This window comes from Halichoeres trimaculatus, unplaced genomic scaffold (assembly GCF_033239565.1).
Source record: "Halichoeres trimaculatus isolate MK-OKI-2021-1 unplaced genomic scaffold, fHalTri1.1 fHalTri1_scaffold_16, whole genome shotgun sequence".
NCBI lineage: Eukaryota > Metazoa > Chordata > Actinopteri > Labriformes > Labridae > Halichoeres > Halichoeres trimaculatus.
Window position 1 is genome coordinate 1,205,518 of NW_027437194.1, and position 23,950 is coordinate 1,229,467.

General features: G+C 36.8%; 4 protein-coding genes across 7 annotated transcripts; 2 read left to right on the forward strand and 2 right to left on the reverse strand.

Moving 5' to 3' along the window:
- The first annotated feature begins 340 nt into the window (after positions 1-340).
- Positions 341-3,806, forward strand: tmem150c (transmembrane protein 150C). 2 transcript variants are annotated; one of them, XM_074690633.1, is made up of 8 exons: positions 341-559; positions 750-832; positions 2,357-2,410; positions 2,492-2,518; positions 2,599-2,666; positions 2,814-2,941; positions 3,013-3,190; positions 3,283-3,789. In XM_074690633.1, exons 2-8 carry the CDS (start codon positions 759-761, stop codon positions 3,489-3,491), a joined length of 738 nt encoding a protein of 245 aa, XP_074546734.1. In that variant the 5' UTR covers positions 341-559; positions 750-758; the 3' UTR covers positions 3,492-3,789. The 2 variants fall into 2 exon arrangements, with proteins under 2 accessions (XP_074546734.1, XP_074546735.1); XM_074690634.1 differs by lacking the exon at positions 341-559 and having other exon boundaries at positions 753-832; positions 3,283-3,806.
- Positions 3,807-6,062: 2,256 nt separating this feature from the next.
- On the reverse strand, positions 6,063-11,762 carry enoph1 (enolase-phosphatase 1). The gene is made up of 6 exons (XM_074690232.1): positions 11,433-11,762; positions 9,247-9,348; positions 8,969-9,171; positions 8,641-8,773; positions 8,415-8,538; positions 6,063-6,906 (listed from the first exon to the last, which is right to left on the reverse strand). Exons 1-6 carry the CDS (start codon positions 11,514-11,516, stop codon positions 6,767-6,769), a joined length of 786 nt encoding a protein of 261 aa, XP_074546333.1. The 5' UTR covers positions 11,517-11,762; the 3' UTR covers positions 6,063-6,766.
- A 1,096-nt stretch (positions 11,763-12,858) lies between these two features.
- Positions 12,859-18,328, forward strand: hnrnpd (heterogeneous nuclear ribonucleoprotein D). 2 transcript variants are annotated; one of them, XM_074690231.1, is made up of 8 exons: positions 12,859-13,357; positions 13,442-13,610; positions 13,938-14,099; positions 14,210-14,341; positions 14,430-14,529; positions 16,305-16,460; positions 16,575-16,668; positions 16,987-17,834. In XM_074690231.1, exons 1-7 carry the CDS (start codon positions 13,188-13,190, stop codon positions 16,640-16,642), a joined length of 957 nt encoding a protein of 318 aa, XP_074546332.1. In that variant the 5' UTR covers positions 12,859-13,187; the 3' UTR covers positions 16,643-16,668; positions 16,987-17,834. The 2 variants fall into 2 exon arrangements, with proteins under 2 accessions (XP_074546332.1, XP_074546331.1); XM_074690230.1 differs by lacking the exon at positions 16,987-17,834 and adding an exon at positions 17,847-18,328 and having other exon boundaries at positions 12,860-13,357.
- Positions 18,303-23,305, reverse strand: LOC141805281 (vesicle-associated membrane protein 8). Of its 2 annotated transcripts, none has more exons than XM_074690233.1 (3): positions 23,173-23,305; positions 19,954-20,124; positions 18,303-18,704 (listed from the first exon to the last, which is right to left on the reverse strand). In XM_074690233.1, exons 1-3 carry the CDS (start codon positions 23,173-23,175, stop codon positions 18,567-18,569), a joined length of 312 nt encoding a protein of 103 aa, XP_074546334.1. In that variant the 5' UTR covers positions 23,176-23,305; the 3' UTR covers positions 18,303-18,566. The 2 variants fall into 2 exon arrangements, with proteins under 2 accessions (XP_074546334.1, XP_074546335.1); XM_074690234.1 differs by lacking the exon at positions 23,173-23,305 and adding an exon at positions 22,755-22,981.
- Between the last annotated feature and the right edge of the window lie 645 nt (positions 23,306-23,950).

A 23,950-nucleotide genomic window follows, 5' to 3' on the forward strand; every position in this document is an offset into this window, starting at 1 on the left:
ACATTTATATATATATATATATATATATATATATATATAGAGAGAGAGAGAGAGAGAGAGAGAGAGAGAGAGAGAGAGATTATCCTAGTTTTTAATTTAATTATTGAGCAAATTTTATTTAAATTGAGATAAAAACAATATGATTTCCTTTTTTTTAAGTGTACTCCTTCCCTAAAAGGCTCTTTCTAAGTTAAAAAAACAAAATATCTTAACACTCAAGTCTTATTTATATCATACAAGTCTTGTTTGAGTTATATAGGATATCTGCGTACCGCCTTGTGTATCCCTGGTTACGTTTTCCATTGCTGTGCTCTTATTTTGAAAAGCCGCCAACCCGGAAGTCCCCGTAATCTAACCAGTTTGGGAGCAAAACACCAGAAACGCGGAGTAAACCACTTCACCGTGCAATGAGGAGGAGGGGGAGACATCCAGGGTCATGAAATGATATTTCTATGAGGGATTAACCCAGATTAATGTAGATTATAGATTATAGATTAATTTATGATTTTAAAGGTTGGACGATCAGTGTCAGTTGAAGGATAAACAGCCGGCGGAGCAGGTGAGCTCTTCAGTTACCTGTTATGTACAATCCAACCAGAATATCCAGTTTCAGACACTGCCTGTTTGCACTTATTAGCATTTCGTTTGTTTCCGTTTTGTTTTTGTGTTTTTTTAATGCTCACGATGCTTTTAATGATTTTAAAAACTCAGGTTAAATAACCCAGACTTCCTCTTTTTTTTGGTTTCAGATAATAAAGATGTGGAGGTGCAGTCCCTGGGCTCTCCTCCCTCCTCTTTTCTCTGTCCTCACTGCAGCCGGACTCTGGATAGTGTAAGATCTCTTCTCTTCCTCTGCTTTAAGGACGAATTTAGAGCTAAAAGTCCCCTGTTTTTAATAACATGGGGTTCCCTGATGAGTTTGGTTTCATTTCTGAGGAAGAAGAAGAGTTTTATCAGACATTGGTCAGAAAGAGATAACACTATGAGAGTGGACACAACCACAAAATGTCAAGAAAATAAACCCCAGTTAATATTAAGTCAAATTCTAGTTGTTGGAATCCACCTTTACTGTGACACATTTAAAGATTTTTTTTATCTCAAAAATATGAGCTCTAATCCATAAGTTTACATTGAAATTATGTTTGAAACATTTAAAGAAACATTAATACAACACAAAAACAAATAGTTACAAAATGTGCAAACTCAAACATATGTAAGCACCTTTATTATTTGTATATTTTATGTGTATAGATAATGTTGATCTATTTCTAGGGAAGATATACATAAAAATGCATGAGTAGATGTAAAATAAATGCAAAAATTATTAAGGTCAATGTATTTAAAAATAAAAAGTTATTAAAAAAAGACAAAAACAAAGATGTAAATGAAAATTATAATGATAAATTATTAAATCATAAATGAGAACGTAACTGAACAGGTCTTGAAGTGATAATGAGATGGAGGAATATATTTTATATCCATATATGGACCTACATCTATTATTATAAATAATAACATCAATAATTATTAAAGTGATGGTATTGTCAGAAGATTAAAAAAAGACAAACAAATAACAATAAAAGCAACAACGAAAAAGGATAAAATGTAAACAGAACTTGACAAATTAAACTAGAAAATAATAAAAACTAACCTAATAATACTTTTTTTTCCTCCTGTGATAAAATTATACTGGAATGTTGAAAAGTAATATGTTAATTGAATGTTTTGTGAGAGAAGCGGGAGATATAATAACAAGTTTCCTTCTTTCTGCTCCTTTTCATTACTTCGAGATTTTTTTTTATGTTGAATATATATTTTTATTATACAATGAATAAAATACAGACCAACTAAACTAAACTAAATTAAACTAAACTAAACTGAACGAAACTAAAAAAAAACTTAAATAAATTAAAATAAACTTAATTAAACTAAACTAAAAATTAAAATATATACATGATAGAGATATAAAAATAAGACTATTTAAAAAAATGCCAGACAAAACTGAAATAAACATATAATTGTCACCTGATAAAAGGAATGTTGTGACAGAATATATGAGAGCTATAGGAAACCTATTAGCTTTACAAAAGGAGCAGATTCACACGTACTACAGCAGCTGCAAGGACATGAATCAAAACCAAAACGTCCAATAAAGAGACACAGAAATGTTGCTGAAAGAAGCAAAAAGAAAAAAATATTACAGTGGCACAAAAATGAAGTAAAGCAAAACAAGTCCGAACAAAAAAATGAGACAGCTGAGAAAAACAATCAGACTGAAGTGAGGTCTGTCGACGTCCTGTTGGAGAGTTTGAAGGAGTGTTTAATAATCTTCTGTGAACATCTCTTTGTTTCAAAGGTATTTCGTAGCCGTCCATGATATGAGGATTGAACCTCTGGGATCAAAATACACGTGAGATTTATTCTTAACATGATGTAAATGTTGATAATCATCACATTACTTTCCCCTGATACTTATGGTCTTTATTTCCAGGAGGGAAAAGCGTCCTCCCTTCATCAGGTGTGTACCTCATCAACGCTGATCTCATGGTTGATGTTGGTTTGAAGCAGAAACCAGACGTCTTCTCTTTGCTCTGTCAGTGTTGCAGGAAACTACGCTCCAGCCAGCTGCATATTCAGCGAGGTCATGAACTTGGCGGCATTTTTGGGTAGGAGGAAACGTCTCCCTTCAGTACAGCCCTTCTTCTGTTCTTGCTGTCTTTGTGTCGTCGGGTTGTTTGAGGACACCCTATGTGCCGTGTTTGGTTGTTGATCAAACTTCATCTTCTTTCTGTTTCTGTTTCTCTTGATCACAGGGTTCATGATCGGTGTTCTCAGGTACGTCCAGCTGAAGAACTACTCAGTCAAACCGTGGCTGAACGTCTGCAGCTTGGTGACGTTCTCTCTCGGCTGCTTTGGGATGACGCTTGTGGGAAACTTTCAGGTAAAAACTCACAGTTTGTGAGCAGATCTGAGTTAAGCTCCAGAGATCTGAGTCTTTGATTTTGCTTTCAGGTGTTTGCAGAAATGGCCGTCCACAATGCCGGCACCTTCATGACGTTTGGCCTGGGGACGTTGTTCTGCTGGATTCAGTCCTACGTCACTCTGGTGGTCAACATAAAGAACGAGGGAAGGACAGTCGGTATCATCCGCTTCGTGTTGGCTGCCTCCATCACGATCAGCATGATAACCCGTATCCTTTGACCTAAGCTCAAACTGTCTGGACTTTTCTAAAGGTGAGATGAGCTGTAGCAGACTGTCTCTGATCCTTAACTCACCTGTCAGACTTCTCCCTCGTCGCTCAGAAGCTCTTCATGCAGGGGGCGCAGTGCCAGTGGGCGCTGGTCATGTTCTTCCTCCTCTTCATCGGCACCTTCGCCGTCGAGTTTCGTCACATTCGCTTCCACATTGTGTGCACCGAGAACTGCAGGGGTCCTGAAAGCGGGTCGGGGGTCTTAACCGAGGTGCCCATGTACCATCCGGACCAGCTGTAGGAGGGAGCCATATTGTCTGTGTTTATCAAAGTGTACATGGTATTTTATCAACACTGGATTTATTTCGTTTCTATCTTTCAATGTCAACTCCAGCCAAAATTATCTGGTCCATTCGTTGTGTTCAGGGTACATTTATACTTCATGAATCGTCCCTTTTGAACAGAATACTTGTTTGTTGAAATTTGGGAATGTAAATTTTTCTGAGTTATATGAAGACAATCAATGAAAATATGAAGATTATTTTTTAAATAAAGCACTTTTGAGTTGTTTCTTATTATTTCTTCAGGAATCTGTGGTTAAAAACTGCCAGCAGCAGCATCAGGGGTCACCAACCTTCAGAGACAGAGCGCTACCTGTCTGATACAAACTTCCTGAACACTTTACTTTTTAATAACAATAATAACATAATATGATAAATATAGCTTCATAGTGGTGTCATCTTGTGATATCCTTCATAGTACTTATACTTATTTATTGACCAGTCATACGTCATGTCATATTTAGCTTTATGAATCATTCATTTCATAACGTTAGCATTAGAGCTATATTTATCTTAGCTAAGGGTTAAACTAGAAAAATATCATTACTTGCTTGAACATTTTTCTGTGTCCACCAGGATAGCTGTCTTCTTAACTTCTGTTGTGTTGTGGCTTTTACAGCCTGGTTTACAGTAGCATAACATTCCAGGTTTTAGCATAAATGCTAAAGTGAATCTTTGATTAGCTGATATAAAACAGATAAAAACAGTTAAGAAGCTTTTTTTTTCTTTTCAGGCTCATATGATATTTTACTTGTTGAAAATTTGACAAGTGTTTGACTTGGGACAAGCTGCTCTACAAAATTTTGTGTGAGTGAGCACATACGGTACAGTACACAGCACACTTCATATTAATGGAAGGACAGGATTTGATACGCAGTTTGTGTTCTTGCTAGCTTAGCCCACAAGTTTTTACAGGTAAGTGTCTCAGAACAAACACAGCTGCTTCTCAATTACTGGAGAAGACGATCGTAATCACAGCCGTTCACGGGTCTTCATCAAATATCCGTTAATTAATCGTTAACACTCGTTTGATCCGTTCGATCCGTTCCCGCCCTTTCCGCTACGTAGCCAAGATGGCGACCCTTGAGGGTGAGAAGTGTCGAACGTCCCAAACTCTCAAGTTATTCACCGTGACTGCACTGAAACACTCAAAATAGTAAGTGTGAGAACAAAGATACACAATTTGAGACACAGTAAAGCCTTTTTCCTCCCAGAACTCGGTCAGAAGGATGCTACCTTTCTCATTTATTGAAAATAACTCGATATCTGTAGCCTACTCTACCTACCGCTAAAACAGGTGTCTGCAACCTTTACTTTCAAAAGAGCCGCTTTTCCTCAGCTCACCTGGATGAAAGTCATTCAGGAGCCACAAAATCTACTTTATTTTCACATTAAGACAAAAAAAAGTGTATAATCAGGCAAATAATTATCTAAACGAGAAGTTTGTTTATAAATTTGTACATGTGATTTTTTAGTTTTTATTTTCATTTATTTATTTATTTTATTTATTTTTTAATAATTTTGCAAATTTAAGAAAAAATTTGTAGTGTCATACATTTTATAAATTTTGCAACATTTGGAAATTGAAAAAAAAAAAAGATCAAAAATTTGCAAAATAAAAAATGAATTTAAAAAATGTGCAAAATTTCAAAGAAATTGATGAAATGTCATAAATTTGGAAAAAAAACAAAACAAAACAAAAACCTTAATAATGCAATTTCAAAATTTTGCTTGATTTCCAAAAATTGTAAAATCTTTCTAAAATTGCAAAAAAAAAAGAGGGATATAAAATAAAAATTAAAAAATTTGCCAAATCTTGAAAAAAATGTGGAATTCTTTTTCTTAATTTGCAAAAATGTCAAAAATTGAAAAAAAAAAAAAATCACAAAAAAATTAAAGCTTTGTTTCAGGAGGTGATGCATTTTTAGTTCAAATTTTATATTATGATTTTACTTGGTGTCCGTGTCATTATCATTAAAATAATAAAAGCCCTTTATTTTAATAATATTTTTTTCGAAGCTTCATGGAGCCACTGCAAAGGAGTAAAAGAGCAGCATGAGGCTCCAGAGCCACAGGGTGCAGACCCCTGCGCTAAAACCAGAGCACGGTAGAAAACTGAAATCTTATCAAGTGTTTTTGTCTTATTTTACTTAACATGAGCCACATTCACCTAGACAGCCCAGAAATGTCTTGTTTTAAGTTATTTAAAGACTAAATGAGGTCTGAATTGCTGAAACAAGTTTTAAAAAATCTGCCAATGGAACAAGAGAAATTTGCTTAAAAATAGATTAACGTCTGGAATTAAAATAAGACATTTTCTGGACTGGTCAGGTGAATGTGGCTCATATTTAATCTAAAAAAGACATTTTCTACTGAAAATAAGACAAAAACACTTGATAAGATTCCAGTTTTTCCCAGTGTGTTCACAAGTCTAGCACAAAGGATTATCGAGTATTCATAGCCATGGCCACAGTGTTAGCATAAAAAAAAAACATGTTTTGGAGGAGGAAGGAAACCAGCTTCAGTGTAAGACAAGGCATTTATTGGAAGATTTTCAGATTACCGTTTCCTGAATAACACCAAATATGCTCACACATAAATTATCAGTTTGGCAATATTTTGGGTAACTTTCCAACACGGACAGTACGTCATGATGAACGAGGATGGCACATTTAAATAGACATCATTCACCTGTGAGGGGGTTTATTAAGACATTCAAAGAAAAATGAGAACTTAATGTCAGCAGCACCAATGCTCAGTACGTCTCTACTTTGGTTCTACTTCCTAAAACATGGACAGGGTCCTTTCACGGGGTGGTTGGTGTGTGTGTGGAGGGAGAAAACAGCACATGAATGGAAAATGTTGAACATCACAAACAGCTGGAAAGTTTGACCAAGCACAGTTCTTCTGAACAGGTAAAAAGGTAACACCAAATGTTGCGTGCTGTGTTTTTTCTCTTCTCTTTTGGATCAATGGAGCGGTCCATGAGAGTGACGTTCCTTACATGGTGACCAACGTTTGAAAGGCATTCTGAATGAAGGGAAAGGTACATTTCTTACAGGGTGGGACTCCAGCAGCCTCACAGGCTACCTGCAGTCCCAGAAGCACCTCAGACACTTTCTGAACAGTCAAAGCGGAACAAATAAAACATCAGAAAAAGTATGGGGAGGTGTTGAAGGTGGGAAGGGGCAGAGGGAGCAGGAGCGGGTCAGTAAACAGAGCCATGCTCTCTGCGTTAAGCACGGCCCGACAGTTCAAGTTGGCTGAAGGATGTGATGAGGTTATAGTGGGCCCTCTCGTCGTCTGTCAGCTCCATGTTCCCAGGTCGGACCACCACCACCACGTTAGCACCAGCTTCCTCTGCTGCTTTAGCCTCTGCAACCACAATTCAAGAGGGTAAATACACAGGAAAAGCACGTGATCTCACAATGAAAGAGCCAGAGGTCAGATTTTAAGACTGGAGAAATACAACTGGGACGTTCTTTGAGTGCCACTCAGTTCTCTAAACCAGATGTGTTTTGTGTGTATAAAATTGTACATGTGATGGCTTAGTTTTTTATTTTTAATACATTTACAAGTCTATTTAAAAAAAATGCAAAAAATTTGTAACATCATGAATTTCATAAATTTGCAAAATTTATATCTCAAAAAATTACATAATTTTTCAGAAATTTTTTTATTAATGCAAAATTTTAAAAAATAAAATAAAGAAGTGTGCAAAAAAATTGCAATTTTTTATGCCATAAATTAACAAACTTTTTCAAAAAATTAAAATTTCAATGATTTATAAAAAGAAATAACTAAAAAAATTGAAAAGAAAAAAAAATCAATAATTGCCAAACATTTCAAAATTTGCAAAAATCTTCAAAAAATATATTTTTTTCTAAATTAAAAAAAAATTTTGAAAAAATTGAAATAAAAAAAAATCACAAAAATCTAAAAAAAAACCCAACTGAAAATCTGTTTTGCAAGAGATGATGCATGTTTAGTTCAACAAAATTTTAACACATGATTTTATTTAGTGTCAGTGTCTTTTATCATCAATCCCCTTTGTAGCAAAAATAAACAAATCTTTTATTTCAAAAATGTTTTTTAAAGCTACAAGGAGCCACTGCAGAAGAGTCAAAGAGCCGCATGAGGGTCCAGAGCCACAGGTTGAACACCCTTGGTCTGGAGCATCATCTTAGAAGTCACATTCATTATCAACAGAGGTTTTTTCTTGTGAAACCAGCTCGTTACAGTAAGGTAAAACCCGTTGTTATGAAGTTTTATAAAGGAAATACATGAACATGCAAACATCTGGGGGAAGACAACTGCAAGTTATTTAACAGTAGAGGTTTCAAACAGGAAAGTACTTTGCAAACATTTAACAGGAAGAAAAAAAGCACTGAACTAGTTTTTTCAACCTCCAGGACACAGTGTTGTTTGTTGAGCATGACTGAATGTACACTTTGTTTACATCCACTCACACTCCCCAGGGAAAAAAAAACCAAACCAAATGCTAATTTCAGGGTGCAACTTTTCTCAAACTGAGTCCAGTAGTTTTAATACTTGTTGGCCAAGTTTAGAGCAAACAGACGTTGTGCATGGATAAATAGTTTGAGATAAAAGTGTAAGGTACCTTTTTACTATTCAGCTTCTAGGATCTCTGAACAGAAAGCCAAAAGATTTTTAATAGGAACACTAAAATGTAAATGTCAGATTTGGCTCAGAGCTTCTGCAGCCCTCTTCTCTCTTTCCTCTCAGCTCTACACACTGCTCTTTACTTTCTGAATATCAGCATAAAAGCCTCAAAACCTTTAAAAATGAACCAAACAAAGCATAAATGTCAAAGCAACAGCTGCTGGATGTTCATTTTAGTACACCATCCTAAAAACACTGACCTCGAGTGACGTCTGTCAGGAAGGTGATCTCCTCGGTTGGACAGCCGATCCTCTCAGCAATCCTCTCGTAGCTTTTACTCTCCACTTTGGCTCCTATAGTGGTGTCAAAGTGACCGTCTAATAACTGAAGGACACGAAAAAGATCACATCAAGCATAAATTGACAATAAAACCATGAAAGCCATAAATTCAAAGTGTCTGTATGTTTCTTTTCCTGATTTACTCACATCTAGGACGTCTCCCTCCACAGAGTATCCAAACAGGAGTTTCTGTGCCTCCACACTTCCAGAGGAGTAGATGAAGACTTTGACTCCTTTTTCTCTCCATCTCTTGATAGATGGCATCACATCCTGGTAAATCCTGAGAGAAACAAGCACAAGGGTGTGTATTCAGGATCATTCCCAGAGTGGATGATAAAGAAACAACATATCAACATATTCTACCCTTCGTCTCTGCGCCTGCATTTAGGAAGGATGTTAATTATTCATGTTGATGATGTTTTGGAGACCCTGGGGGATCCGTATGAAGTTGTAAAAAAAAGCTCATTGTACTTACTCGCCTTTGATTCTCCCTGAAGAGTACGCCGCTCTCCACATGTGACCCTGGAGCTGTTTGAGAGCTGTGGACTTCCTGTCTGCCGCCATCTGCCACAGCACGTTATCCACCACCTCCCTGATGGCCTTCTCCTCGTCTGTGTGGACTGTCTGATCCACCTCGTGGACGGGACAGGAGCGGTTCTGTCTGATGTCCTCCTCAAACTGAGACACAGACGTTTCAGAAACAGAGTGTGTGAACGGTATGTGACATATGCTGATAAAGTTTTGGGGGTTTACCTGTTTCTTTAGGAGATGAACATCTTGTTTGCACTCGTCTTCTTCCCAGTGGGCAGACAAATAATCCTCCAGATGCTCCCTGATGTATGGAAATAAAACATCCTGCAAATTTTAAAAAGATGAGTCGTTGAGGTTATTATGAAAGCTCCTCATGTTGATATACAGTTTATCACTTACAAAATGTATCTGCTTATAAAACCAGAGTTTCTAAGATACCCAGCCCTCTTCATTCATGGATACTCCTCTAATCATACTGTGAAACTGCTGCATCATGTTGCAGGTCAGTAAGGAGCCCAGATGTATTGTTGTAATTAGTGAGGATGCATTAATACCATATGGAGAAGCTGGGAAAGACGAGGGATGTCTCCTTATTGCTAAGAGCTGTGTGATAAAGTGGGTTTAATGGGATTTAAATTAAGTACACTAACGATATAACTCTATTACAGAGAGGGATGTGATGTATTTTTGTTGATTTTAGTTTTCCATAATTACTTAATAGGGATAGACCAATTATATTCAGGATTTTGAAGCATATCGGCATCTGACTTTTTTTTTCATACAAGTCGAAACAATTAAACAAAAATTAAAAACTGTCTCATTTGGGATCTACTCTGTCACACCCACAGTACTACACCTTAAGTACCTTAAAACAAAGATAAATGAACAATAACATAACATTTTAGTTTTATTGAAATTGTAGAAAACTTTATTTACTGTAGAAAACTTTAGCGTGCTATTTATTTTTACAGTTTTCATTTAGCTTTATGAGAAAAAAAAGGCTTTTGAACAAAGTTAACTGTTATTCAAAACTTTGATGCCAATATTTTCACTATTACTGCAAATGGATATTAACTCCACACATGGTTATTTATTTTATTTTATTTTATTTATTTTATTTTATTTTATTTATTTGCACCATAAAGTAAAAACAATTACATTGGCATTGCAAAGAAAACACAAGATAGTGCAGGAGAGGTAAAAAAAACCCCAAAGTGTTTTATCAAAGATACCTCCCCAAATAGAGTTAATAATAAAAATATAGGAAGAAAAAGAAATAAGATTCAATACAATGAAATAAACTCAAAATAATTCAACAACAAACAGACAACAAGCAAATTAATGAATTATGAATGAGAACAAAAAGAAGCTTGAGGATCTTGATGAATTATATATGACTTTAGTCTGAACTTAAAATTGGTCAGAGATGTAGATGTTTTTGTTAAATGATAACATAAATTCCAAATTAATGAAGCTCTGTAAGTAAAGGAAAACTGACATTGAGAAGTACAGCAAAAGGGAGTATGACGTTTAATGGCATGTCTCCTTGACCAATAATCAGTCTCTAATGGTGGATTTTCAGAGAAAACTCTTAAGGAAAATAAAAAAATGGCTTTCAAAATACTTTTTTTTCTCTGGAGCTGGTTTAATTCATTTTACATGAATGATGTCTAATGGGAGGAAATTTGGAACTACTTCGCAACATATGGTTTAAGGTCCCAGATAGTGTGTAATGGTTCTAGTATTAATATTATGATCGGAGAAAGTTCAATTTTACATATAACCAGTCTTCAACCAGGTTGGTTAAATTTAAAAAAAAAAAAATCTCATTTCATCTTATATTTTAAGTCATTTAGAGACACCAGTTCATTGAGTTTCATGTTATTGTGCGAAAAGGTAGTTAATAATGATGTAATAATTACAAATGGCTGATTCATAATGTAAATAATTTTAAACAAATGAAAGTTTTTAGCTTGGCCTTGCTACGTGTTTATAATTGTTAAAACAGCGTAATTGTGCTGACAGCTCCTGGTGGTGTTCCGGTTTAACTCGCGACCCTGTCAACTGGCGACTCTCGGCGTCAACGGTTGACGTACAGCTATTGAAAGCGAAGAAATGATACGCAGCAGCTCACGAGAGTTTTTCCATTCCCATTTAACAACAAGATTAATCTCTTTTAAACTTCCCCTGTGAAATGTATGTTAACGTATCATTAAGATGGCTACATATCCGCTTTCCGTCTCAAATCCGGCCGAGGGTCGTCAGTTAAAAAGGTCACTATTAACACCGTAACACTGGCATCTGCTAGCATGACCCCACCGTAAAGAGGCGTTGTAGAGCGCTACACGTATCACAACAATGCTGTTAATTTTTAACCAAAATCTACTGTTAAATAAAAAGAAACGTACCTTAACAAACGTGATTGGCGTAGTCGTCCCCTCAATATCCAGTAAGAGTGCACTGGTACATGCAGGGATTGAAACAGAGGCCATTTTTAAGGAGAGATTGCAGCTGCTGAGCTACTTGACGTTAGCTTTGTTAGCTGCAACCACAGTGTTAAAGAAGGAAAGACGGAGCTCCTCGTTCCTGTCTCACACGGTCAGTCCGAGCAGATGAAAGTAATCCACGCGCAGGAAAAGGCAGCACCTGTTTACCTGTTAGCCCCTAGCTGACTTGTCTAGCCATCACCTCGCAGCTAACTGACTGCTCTGTATGAGGAGTGCACACGTTCAGAGCTACGGAAGCCTCAAGCGGACACACAGCGGTACAGTTCATTCAATCTATATTACAGTTAGTTACATAACTCCCCTCATTTATAGAGAAGAAAACATTGACCTGGTCACATTTTTTTTTTTTAATCACTAGAAAATTTTCCTGTTTCTATATACAATTAATTTTGGTGCAGTACGAGATAAAATTATTAAGTCAACTTTTTTTTCTCTCTCAAAATCAGACAGAAATTACAATAAGATCTTAAAAAAAAGGCAAAATAATGTTTTGTTTCCAAACTTAATTTCTATTGTGTTTTAAAAATGTTTAGAAAACAGAAATGGCATGATGAAATACTGCTTGAACACCATGCAATAAAAGATAAAATAGATGAATAAGGGCAGAAATAAACTAGAATAACGAGTAAGAAAAATATGGACTGTTTGTTCGCAGAATGATACATTATGTGCAACATGAAATATGGGATGTGTGATGGAGGAAGACAAACGGCATCAAATCACTAATGCTGAAAAATCGCTGCTGTCATGATACAATTATTGTAGCATCTTCACAGCCACCCTTTTGTCTTTCCTGCAATCTGTCATTTTATACTTGGTTTTATACTTGACCATAACACTCAACATGTGTCTCTCCTCTGTTCGGGGAACCTCATCAGGTTTGTTTCTTCTTGAGTTGACATGTTAACTCACACTGGAGCCGCTCTGTAGCAGTGCACCTGGATGCTGGAGCTGTGACGCATGAATGTACAAAAGCAGGAAGGGACAGGAACACTGTAGCTGAAGGATGCATTCAGTGTATTTCTCCTATAAACCCTGAAAAGTCAAATTCAAATCACATATTTTGTCAATTGACAAGGATACCTGCAAAGCTGCCTCTTGGAAAAAAAAACGGTCTGGTCTACCAAAAAGTGGCTTTTAGAAATAACCTTTTTTTGTGCTGATCTTGTTTTAAATTAAGTATTGTGAACAAGAAAATATATAAAAGTGAGACTATTTCGATATCACTTAGAAATTCCTCACCGTGTCTTTAATAACGCCCGTTGAGTGAAATAAGTAGGTTGTTTTATTGTCAGTTCATGCTGCAGCCCGGTAGATGGCGCTGCAGCCCTGAGTCATGATAAGAACACTCGAAGAAGAAATAAAAGGAAAAGAGGCTGCGATGAAAACAAACCGATGCGCACAAAATACCTCTCTGTTTTTCACTAATCCTGTCTTACTTTATCACACTTCTGCCTAATTTTGGTCTTTAATCTGATTTAATTTGAATAATTTGTCTCTAATTGACCGTAGGAGCTGTAAATAAGAGATACTATAGAGGATATTAGCTGTAGCTATTAGCTGACAGCAGGCTAACGAGCTAACTTGGTGATTTTTTTTGACGTAGCGAGTTGAGGAAGTTTTTTTTGGACAACTTTAGATTTTCAGGAAGATTATATGATGGCAGACGATTACGAATTCACTGATGACACAAGCATGATGAGGATGGAGGAGGACGGAGAGGCGAACAGTGATGACCCGATGTCTGCGGCCGGGGACTGTGGCCTGATGGGGGGCGAGGCCGAGGGATCGAGGATCGACGCGAGCAAAAACGAAGAAGATGAGGGGTACGGTGATAAACACACGTACACAGCTAACATCTTAATGTTAAGACACTTAAACTAACAGCTGTGCTTTCTTTGTGTTGGCAGGAAGATGTTTGTTGGAGGGCTCAGCTGGGACACCACCAAGAAAGACCTCAAAGATTACTTCTCCAAGTTCGGAGAGGTGGTGGACTGCACATTAAAACTGGACCCCATGACTGGTCGCTCAAGGGGCTTTGGGTTTGTGCTCTTCAAAGACCCAGAGAGTGTTGAAAAGGTATTACCTGCTCACAGAAACTGCAGTCTTTTTAGCTACACTTATTTTGTTCTTATTGTAAAAGAAACCTTGTTTTTTTTGCACTCATCACTTTGCTAATTCTGTTAGCTTCAACCTCAATCTAGAAAAAAGGTCTTCTGATAATGCAGAAAACTAAATAAAATACAACAAAAAGAACTGCAAAGTGAAAGTGATGAAATAGAATTAAAGGAAATTAAAATATCTTAACACTTTGTCCAAATGTCTGATGTTTTTAAACCTAAAACCTTAAAAGTGATGATCCTGAAAGACCTGTTTTTGATGGAGTGGTCATCTTCTCTCCCAAAGGTTGCCTTGCAGAAGGAGCACAAGCTGAATGGAAAGGTCATAGACCCCAAAAAAGCCAAGGCCATGAAGAGCAAGGAGCCGGTGAAGAAGATCTTTGTGGGTGGTCTCTCTCCTGACACTCCTGAGGAGAAAGTCAGAGAATACTTTGGTGCCTTCGGAGAGGTAAATGTTTCCACGCTCAAATCTTGACCCTTAAAGCTTAACATTCCTTTTTTTTTTTACATAATTAAACTATCAAAGTTTTTAATCAGCATGTTGGATGACCTCGACAGGTGGAGTCTATTGAGCTTCCTATGGAAAACAAGACAAACAAACGGAGAGGCTTCTGCTTCATCACGTTCAAGGAGGAGGAACCAGTCAAGGTGATCATGGAGAAGAAGTACCACAACATCGGACTCAGCAAGGTGAATGGAAACAGAAAACATCCTGCTTTGGTTGGGCTTGATAAGTATTTTCTTTTCACATAACTTCATGTTACTGTTTCTCCTTTAGTGTGAAATCAAAGTGGCCATGTCCAAGGAGCAGTACCAGCAGCAGCAGTACTGGGGAGGCCGAGGCGGATACTCATCCAGGTCCCGAGGAAGAGGTGGTGGTGAGTACACAAGATGTTTTTTACTATCAATATAATACAAGGATCTTTCTGTGTGTGGTTCTCTGTGTCCTCGTCACACACCCAGCAGTACGAGAGCAAATCTGTGAACTCTTCCTTTATTTCCAGCTGTATCTGTGTTGATGTATAAGGCCATAAAACTCGACTACTCGGATGTAAACAAGTACAGACAGCATCATACCAGCCCAGTTTGTGTTTACATATTGGGAAATATGAGATGAAGTTAAATGTAGTCTGTGTCATGTGTTGAAGGAGTGATACTTTCCTCTGGTTTGATGAGTGAAGCCAGTGTCTAGGTGGTGGTTACCTGCATTACCTCCACAGACCAGCAGGGGGACTCATAACTGAACTGAAAAGCAGTTGGAGGCTGTGAATAACTCAGTGAACTTTAACCTTTATGACCCTAATAAACATTTTACTGATGAGATAATGATCTCAGCCACAAGTTTCAGTCTTCGTCTGTTGATTTTTATTTTGTACAGGAAAAAAGTCTATAAAAATGTAATTAAAATAAAAAAATCTATAACTAGGGAAGTGTGATTTTTAATGCATCAAAGCAAAAAAAAGAAACAAAAATATGTAAAATTAAGATAAACTTTAACCACTATTGAACTATCAATATTACTATTGTTGAAGTTTTAAAATCCTGAAAAGATTAATTTTTTTTTAACCAAATCAAAATAATATATAAAAAGAAAAAAAAATTAAAAATGTTTATGGTGTTCTTGTATTTTTGAAATACTCAAGAAATGATATTTTCATTTAAATAACATAAGAATAGTAATATAAATAATATAAAACTCTGGGTGAATTATTCAGTATCATAAGATATATTTTTTTATAATATTGTTAAAAATTTAGAATATCCCAAACTTGAAAAAGTTTTAACTGATAAAATCAAAAATAATTTAAAAAAAAAACTGTTAAAAATATTTTAATCTATTTTATATATGATTTTTTTAATACGTCAAAGTAAAAAAAAGTAAAAAATATAAATAAAAAAACATAAAATTAAGATAAAGCAAATGATTTTTTTTATAAATCAAAACTAGATTTTTTAATTACATTTTTCTAAGTTTTAAATCCTGAAAAAAAAAAAATTAACCAAATCAAAAAAATAATTAAAATGGAAATAATAAAAGAAAACGTTAAAGGTGTTTTTAATTTTAAAAATGCTCCAGGAATAATATATTTTACTTAAATAATGTAAAAATAATAATATAAAAAAAAAAAAAAACTTTTATGCTTTATTTTAATTTTTAAAATACTCCATGAATAATATATTTTACTTAAATAACATAAAAATAATAATATAAAAATAAAACTTTGAGTGATGTATTCAGTATTAAAAGATATATTTTTATACTATTAAAACTGTTAAAAATTGTACATACCCCAAACTTGATTAAGTTTTAAATTGAAAATCAAAAAATTAAATAAATGAAAAATACTATTTTTTTAAATCAATATTTTTGATTTGAAGTACATTCAATAAAAAAGTAAATGTAATAAATTTTATGATTAAAATCAACATATCAAATTAAAAAAAGTTCATATTGGAAAATTCAAAGTTTGAATTTTAAAATTAAACAAATGGTTATGGTTGAAACTACAGACTGCAAACTACAGCACTAAAAAATGTGTTTATGGTGGACCAGAGTTGATGATGCTTTTTTCTTCATTTAGAGTTTAGTGAATGAAATCTGAGGCCATTTGTCGATAAAAAGTGATTTAACTTGATCCCTGTTTGGTTTCAGGTCCCAATCAGAATTGGAACCAGGGTTACGGAAACTACTGGAATCAAGGCTACGGAAATTATGGCAATTATGGTTACAGTAATCAAGGCTATGGAGGCTATGGTGGCTATGACTACCCTGGTTACAACAACTATTATGGATATGGTGACTACAACAGTAAGAAAGCCTTCAATAAAACGCCCTGACGAGCTTCAGTTTCATGTCAGTTATTTCATTTCTTTTCTTCACGCCTGAAAATGTCTGAAACTAAATCTTGTGCCACACCTGTAGATCAATCTGGTGGATATGGCAAGTCGCCACGGCGTGGTGGCCACACCAACAGTTACAAGCCGTATTAAAGGGGATAAGCCTCTTCTTCAAGTCGGTATGTAAAGACAGAAATACTCCACTTCCTGTTAACTTAAAGTAGTTACTTTGACTTTGCTGTTTTGGTAACGTAATGTGTAATTTGCTGTTGTAAACTTCCTGACAGTAGTGGTAACATAGAGGCTCCACTCTTTGTGGCCATGTATTTTAACAGCCGGCCTTCTGCTGCCTCTTTTGCACCTTCTTTTTTCTTTCTTTTTTTAAAGTGTAAAGTTAACAGGTAAAGAACTGCTACTACAGTTAAAGGATGTGCAAGGAAACAGAAAAGGAAGTATGTTGTCTCCTAACTCTGACATACCTTGTTTGTACCTGCCAGCGGAGCTTCCTTGCAGGCCATGAGCTGACTCCCAGATACTCTCAGGGCCCGCTCAATGCGGACCGGGTACGAGAAGCATACGCTCTCGAATGCTGCCGTTTGGTATGGTCTTACAACATCCTGTATCAGCATTTCTAATCTAAAACAATATGGGACACGTCCAGCTTTGTCATCTTTCTTTCCATTTTTAAGTTGTTGCAACTGTTTGTAATGTAAACGTAAAACATACACGTGTAATTGTCATTTTTTACAGGCCCTTACTCCCCCACAAGTAATCTGTAAATATGAATAAAATTAACTACTTGCTTTTCAAAGGATACGTACAGCTTTCTCTGGACTTTCCAGGTCGTAATATTTGCATTCCTAATCTTAATCTTAAACGCTTGTTTCTTTATTTAGCTCTTGTAGCCAGTAGTCCATGAGCTAAAACCTGGATGCTCCAGTGTTGGGGGATAAAGTGCTTTCTCGTTGTGTACTTGTATTGCTCTTGTTTGTGTTACTGACAGCGATGGAAGAGACTCCTCTTTTGTTAATTCTCTTGTAACAAATTTTCCTTTTTTGATGTAAAACACTGAAGAATCAAAGTGTGGCAGAAACGTACCTGTAATGCTTTCTTTAACGTGTATTTTTTGACCAATCGAAGGTTTCTTCCATTAAGTATTTTGACTTCTTCGATTTATTGCACTTCAGGATTTCTAGCTTATGGACTAACTAATTTTTTAACTGTAAAATAATTGTTCTCAGTTGCTTTTTTCTTTTACATTGGACATAATAAACACGGGGGATTCCTATATTTTTTATTTTTCTGTCAGACCTCAGGTTTCCTCTTGGACTGATCAGTGTCTGTCTGTTTTTCGCAGGTGTCAGAGCGAGGAAAGACGGCGTTGGCCGGGCAGATGATGATGATGATGATGATGATGATGATGATGATGCTATCCAGCTAAAGCTGATTGTAAGAAAAAAAAACGAGGAGCACTTTGACCCACCAAACGTTTTCCTCTAAACTTACCGGAGTATTCGTTGTGTCTTTGAACCTTTTGGGATTTTTTGCATTCTTTAGACTCCTGCAGTTGGCGTTTCTTCCTCATCCCTCCTTGGTTTTGTATTTATTGTCCTCTTACGCTTCTTGTGAATGCTTCATTTATCAGAAACGGTAGATTGGTTGGAAAACAAACACATATATTCAGTCATGTGGTAGAAAAAAACAGCTCTGTTGCGATTTATCCTCCCTTCATAATCATCAGTCTTATAATACATGTGTTATTACAGAGTTTGACAGCATTCAGTATATACACCCAGAATTAAACAATATGATATGCAACAATAAAAATATTGAAACATTCTCTGAGTTCCTGATCTTTTCTGAAATCCTGTGAGTGGTGCATCACTTTTTAAAGACTGTTGGAGTGTTTCAGGAAAGTTTAAAAACTTCTTCATTCACTTTCATCAAAAATCATAAAAATGTACAAACATTTCTCCTGTAATATCACGTCTGGTGAAATCTTCGAAAACTCTCATGTGAGGTAAATTGAGGCGATCACCTTCAGTCCTGAGCTGGTGGGAGAGCAAAGTGTGAACATTTAAATCGTATTAGTGGCAGCGAGGATGATGAGGATGAGGATGATGAGGACGACCACGCCGATTATGATCATCATTTTGATGTTTTTCCACCAGTACTTCCTGGCCACGCGCTGCGACGTTCTTTGGAAAGAGTCGGCCTGCAGGAAAATACCAGAGATCTGATCAAACACCAGCGACGGAGGAAAAAGACCCAAACATTTCCCCAAACAAAAAATCTGTCTATTAACGTCTCACTAAACTACATTTAGATTGCGCAAAGGTTACTTGTACAAAGCTGCAGCACTTTAAACTCTGCAGAAATTCAACTGCTGACGCCCCTAAATGAAAGGATTTATCAGGATGAGAAGATGTGAGAGTTGAAAAAACAATTTGGAGGAAACAAGACCAGATTAAAGTCATGAAGTGATGCAGAAAATAAAAAAATGGCGCATAAAAATAGTTCAGAAAGCAGAATCATTAATAATTGGGGCTAAAAATGATTGCAGGTCAAAATACTCTGAATCTGTTATTTATTTCTCTATTTTATTTTATTTTTTTGAATATGTTTATACACATTTATTTATAAACATATTTACTTTTTGTTTCTCTATTTTATTTTATAATTTATATGTTTTAACATATTTTTTGTGTACATATTTTTTTATTTCTCTATTTTATTTTATTATAATTTTTATATGTTTATACGTTTATTTATACACATATTCATTTTTATTTCTCTTTCTTATTTTATTATGGATTTTGTTATTATTTATATGTTTATACATGTTTATTTATATACATATTTTTATTTCTCTATTTTATTTATTATTGTTATTATTTTATGTTTATTCATGTTTATTTTTATACATATTTATTTTTATCTCTCTATTTTATTTTATTATTATCATTGTATGAATATATATCGTTAATATATAATTATCTAAATGTTTTTGTATCAGTATGTAGATATATTTGCAGATCATATCATATGTAAGTATGTGTATGAAATCATATATTTTCTAATTTCGGAGTGCATTTATGTGTGTATTAATTTAAAGTATGAAATAATTTGCCTTCAATCTATTATTATTATCATATTATTCTTATAATTTTTGTATCTGTATTTAAAAATATAAAAAAAAACTCAAATAAAGAGAATTAAAAATAAAATGAATTCAAAAAATTAAATCTGAAAAAAATAAATGAAACTTGACAAAATCCTGATCCTGGTCCTGCCATGAAACCACCCTGACCTATTTCCCCTATATCGCCCCCTACTGGAGAACATGCTCCTTGGTCTGAAGTAGAGTTTGCTGATGTTAAAGCAGGACATAACCCTGCAGAAAACTGATCATCATTGACACCTGAGGGACAGGTGAGCTTTGATCGTGGTCGTCTGACACTCACAGAAGCCTGCAGGTCGTCGGTTTTTCCAATCAGGTCGTCCAATCGGTCTCCTCTCTCCAGAACTTTGCTGATGTTGTCGGTCAGGATCACTTTCACCTCGTTCACCTGACTCTGCACGTGCTCCATCTTGGCAGCCGAGCCAGAGGCCGGCGTCTGATTGGGCGGCTCAGCCTGAGGAGGAACAGACGACGACAGAAAGATTTTTACATCGAGGAGTTTTTCACTGAGAGTTCAGACGTCTCACTCTGGAGGGAAAAATTAAATCAATCAACAAAATCTGTGTAAGTTATAGGATACGGAAGCCTGAAGAGGACATGGACGTAGTCTCTGTGAGGTCACTGTTTCTGAAACAGCTTTGAAGAAAACCATCAACAGTGAGTGTTTTGGAAATGAGCCTCTTCTCTAACAGCTATTGGTCGCTTGACTGTCAATCAGCTGAGCTCTGCCTCTGATTGGATAAAATTGTGATCTTATTATCTTCTGATATGTGAGTATGAAATTCACTCCCCACACAGTGTTCAGTTTTTTTTATAACCTGGCTGTAAACATTTATTTCTGCTGTGAAAATGTCTTTTTTTTTTTTTTCTTTTTGCTTGGTATGTTTGTGGTTTCTGGTTCTTCTGGGCCAGCCTCTAGTGGACACTTGAGGAACTGCAGTTTTTAACACTTTCACATCACCTCATATTTTCAGACCAGAGGTTGATTTTGTCTACACTTTCGTCCACAAATAGCTTCAGGCTGTGTATCCTAAATGTTTGGAGCTCCCTCTACTGGCTGGTTTGAGTGCAGGTCTTAAACCCCGCCCACTCCATTGTAACAGATGAGACATGAGTCAAACTTTAACACTGATAATTAATGTCTAAATATACTTTTATACACAGATTCTGTTGTTATTGATTGTTACTCATGTTGTGAAGTTTTTTTTCTGCGGGTCACATGATTCCCATGGGATTTCCAATAAGCCTACACTCTAAAGAACTACATTTCCCAGAAGCCAACAGTAATCTAAAAAAGACCTCAGCTGGTGGAAGTTTAAGACAGGACGGGATTTTTTTCTGTAGGAGATACCGCGGCACAGAAACATGTTCATCATCGAGAAACAGAAAAAAGAAGATAAATTCAGACTTATTGAAGAGACTAACTCGTCTTTTTTTCAGACAAATTAGTGACTTTCAACACCCACAAAGAAAGCCCATCATGAGGCTGGTTTGTTTCCAGGTGTTAAAGGTCCCATATGATGCAAAAATCCCTTTATTAAGTCTTTTAGTGAAATGTGTGGGTCTTTGTCTTTTCTCCCAGCCCACAAAATGTGATATTTAATGACCAAACCTGTTCTTAGTAGAGCTTGTTAATGTAAAATCCTGACCTAAAACCAGCTGTTTGGATTTTGGGGATTTGCTGACGTCAGCAATTTCCATTTTTTGACCAATTTGAGCCATCACTGCTCTGTTTTTGGCTGTAAACAGCCACATAGTTCCATGCTCAAGCTTCTCATCTCTGAAGAAGACAGACTAAGTGTCTAGAGTTCATTTATCAGGAAATGTTCCAGCTACACTCAGTAAAACTGAGCATGTGTGTGCTAGTCACTTCACGGCCGACTGCTTTTCCACCTTTGGACAGTCCAACAGAGGGCTAGCCAATAGACTGGTCCTGAATCCAGGCGCATTACCAACCATCCTCCAACAAACCTGGGACCCTGGAAATGTGAGTATTTTAAATGCTGTGTGCTGTGGAGCAGATGGAAGAGCTTTTCCTCAGTGTACCCCCTGTCTCTGTGTTAGCTTCAGGATGCTAACTTTAGCTGCTGTTAGCCTGTTGTTTTAGCCTGTAATGTTACGGTAAACGAGCTTCTCTGTTTTCTAAACATTGTGCACTCGGAGCTCGTGGCGCCGCTCTCAGTGACGTGGAAGAGCGGGGCGGTATCAGCGGTGGCTCATTTACATATGAAGGCCACGCCCACTAAATCAGAGCGTTCTGAACAGAGGGGCTATGAGAGCCTGGAAACAATGCTGCTGTGCTTGATTTATTGGCTTTTTGGACCAAAACATGTTACTACCATTTCATGAAGACATCAATGATCCAGATTAAACTGCAGGAAAGGAGCAGGAGATGGGGAGTTGAGTTTTTTTGAGTAATTTGATTTTAAGCCGAGGATTTGATCTGTATCGTCTGTATCGTCTGCTGTGAGCTGGACCCACCTGAGCTAATCTTCGCTGTGTAATCAGGTTACAGGAGACGGTGTGATGTCAGGTTTATGAGCGCAGCTTATCAGCGGTTATGAAGTCAGGATGATAAAAACACAGGAAGGGTTTTAGATTGTTTTTAAGTTGTGTCAAAGTCTGACCCATCACCGTTGTTGGATTACCAAAACAAGCTTTGTTATCACAGGATGAGAACATAGAGTTACCTCCTTAAAACTGAGGAAATAAACATAAATTCATCTAAAACAACAACATATTAAACTTTATTTTCACCCCTCAGTGTTTATCTGACAACACAAACACTGAAAAGTGACTTTCAGGAACGCTACCTTCTGTTTCTACTTTCTGCAACCAAGCCTCACTTCCTGTCGAGTTGACAGGAAAGCAGGCGCTATCAGCAGTAAAACTAGGCCAGTGTGAGAGTCACATGAAAACCTCAGACACCAAACTTCACCGTTAAAACCCCGATAAAAACACGCACAGCGATCAGGACAGAGTCAGCCTGGACGATCAAAGCCAGCAGATTATCTCTGATAGGTGAAATAAGGAGGTTTATCTCTGACTGAAGCTGTTTAAAGAGTCTCAAAGAGCAACACTCACCATCGCAGCACGGTCACACTCACAACCACAAACTGAATGTCATGAAAGACGCTGAAACTCCCACAAACTCCTGTAATCCCTGACTCCTGACGGGTTAAAAAACAAACACAGAGGACTGCTCCTGGTCGCTGTCAGAGCTGACAAACGTCTGCTAAAGGTTGCTCCTTCACCCTGTTACACATTAACCAGCCCCCGGCCTCAGTCAAAGTCTCACAGGCCTGACAGAGACCAGCAGAGAGACCAGCAAAGAGGGCCTCAAAGATCTGCTCTGAACGTTCACACCAGCTCTCATTTCCTCATTTTCACCAAACGCCTGAAAGTGAAGCTCAAACTGTGGCTCAGACAGAAATAAGACAGGTTTACTCTCCTCTCTCTACTTCTGTGTGTGTGTGAGTGTGTGTGTGTGTGTTTCACCTACCATCAGCTGATACGGATGCAGGCCAGCGCTGAGCTGATGTGTCTGGGCAAAGGGCTCTTTTCAACAGGCTGATATTTGCAGAGCAGTAAAGGAGTGAAGTCACTCCCGTTGCTTCATTTCCTCATCCTGTGAGCGCGCCGCTTGTTGTTTCAGCCGGCAGCTCATGCAAATATGCTTCATTCAAACTGGGTTAAAGCCTGAGTCCAGCTCTGACGGGCTGCTGGGAACAAACCAAACACTGACACTCCTCTGAGGAAACATGCTCTGCAACCAGGAGGTCAAAGTCAAAGACATTTGGAGTAAAATGTGTTTCACTCAGGCTACAATAAGACAAACTTTTACATTTTTACTTTCTGGATCATTGATGTCTTCATGAAATGGTAGTAACATGTTTTGGTCCAAAAAGCCAATAAATCAAGCACAGCAGCATTGTTTCCAGGCTCTCATAGCCCCTCTGTTCAGAACGCTCTGATTTAGTGGGCGTGGCCTTCATATGTAAATGAGCCACCGCTGATACCGCCCCGCTCTTCCACGTCACTGAGAGCGGCGCCACGAGCTCCGAGTGCACAATGTTTAGAAAACAGAGAAGCTCCTTTACCGTAACATTACAGGCTAAAACAACAGGCTAACTGCAGCTAAAGTTAGCATCCTGAAGCTAACACAGAGACAGGGGGGACACTGAGGAAAAGCTCTTCCATCTGCTCCACAGCACACAGCATTTAAAATACTCACATTTCCAGGGTCCCAGGTTTGTTGGAGGATGGTTGGTAATGCGCCT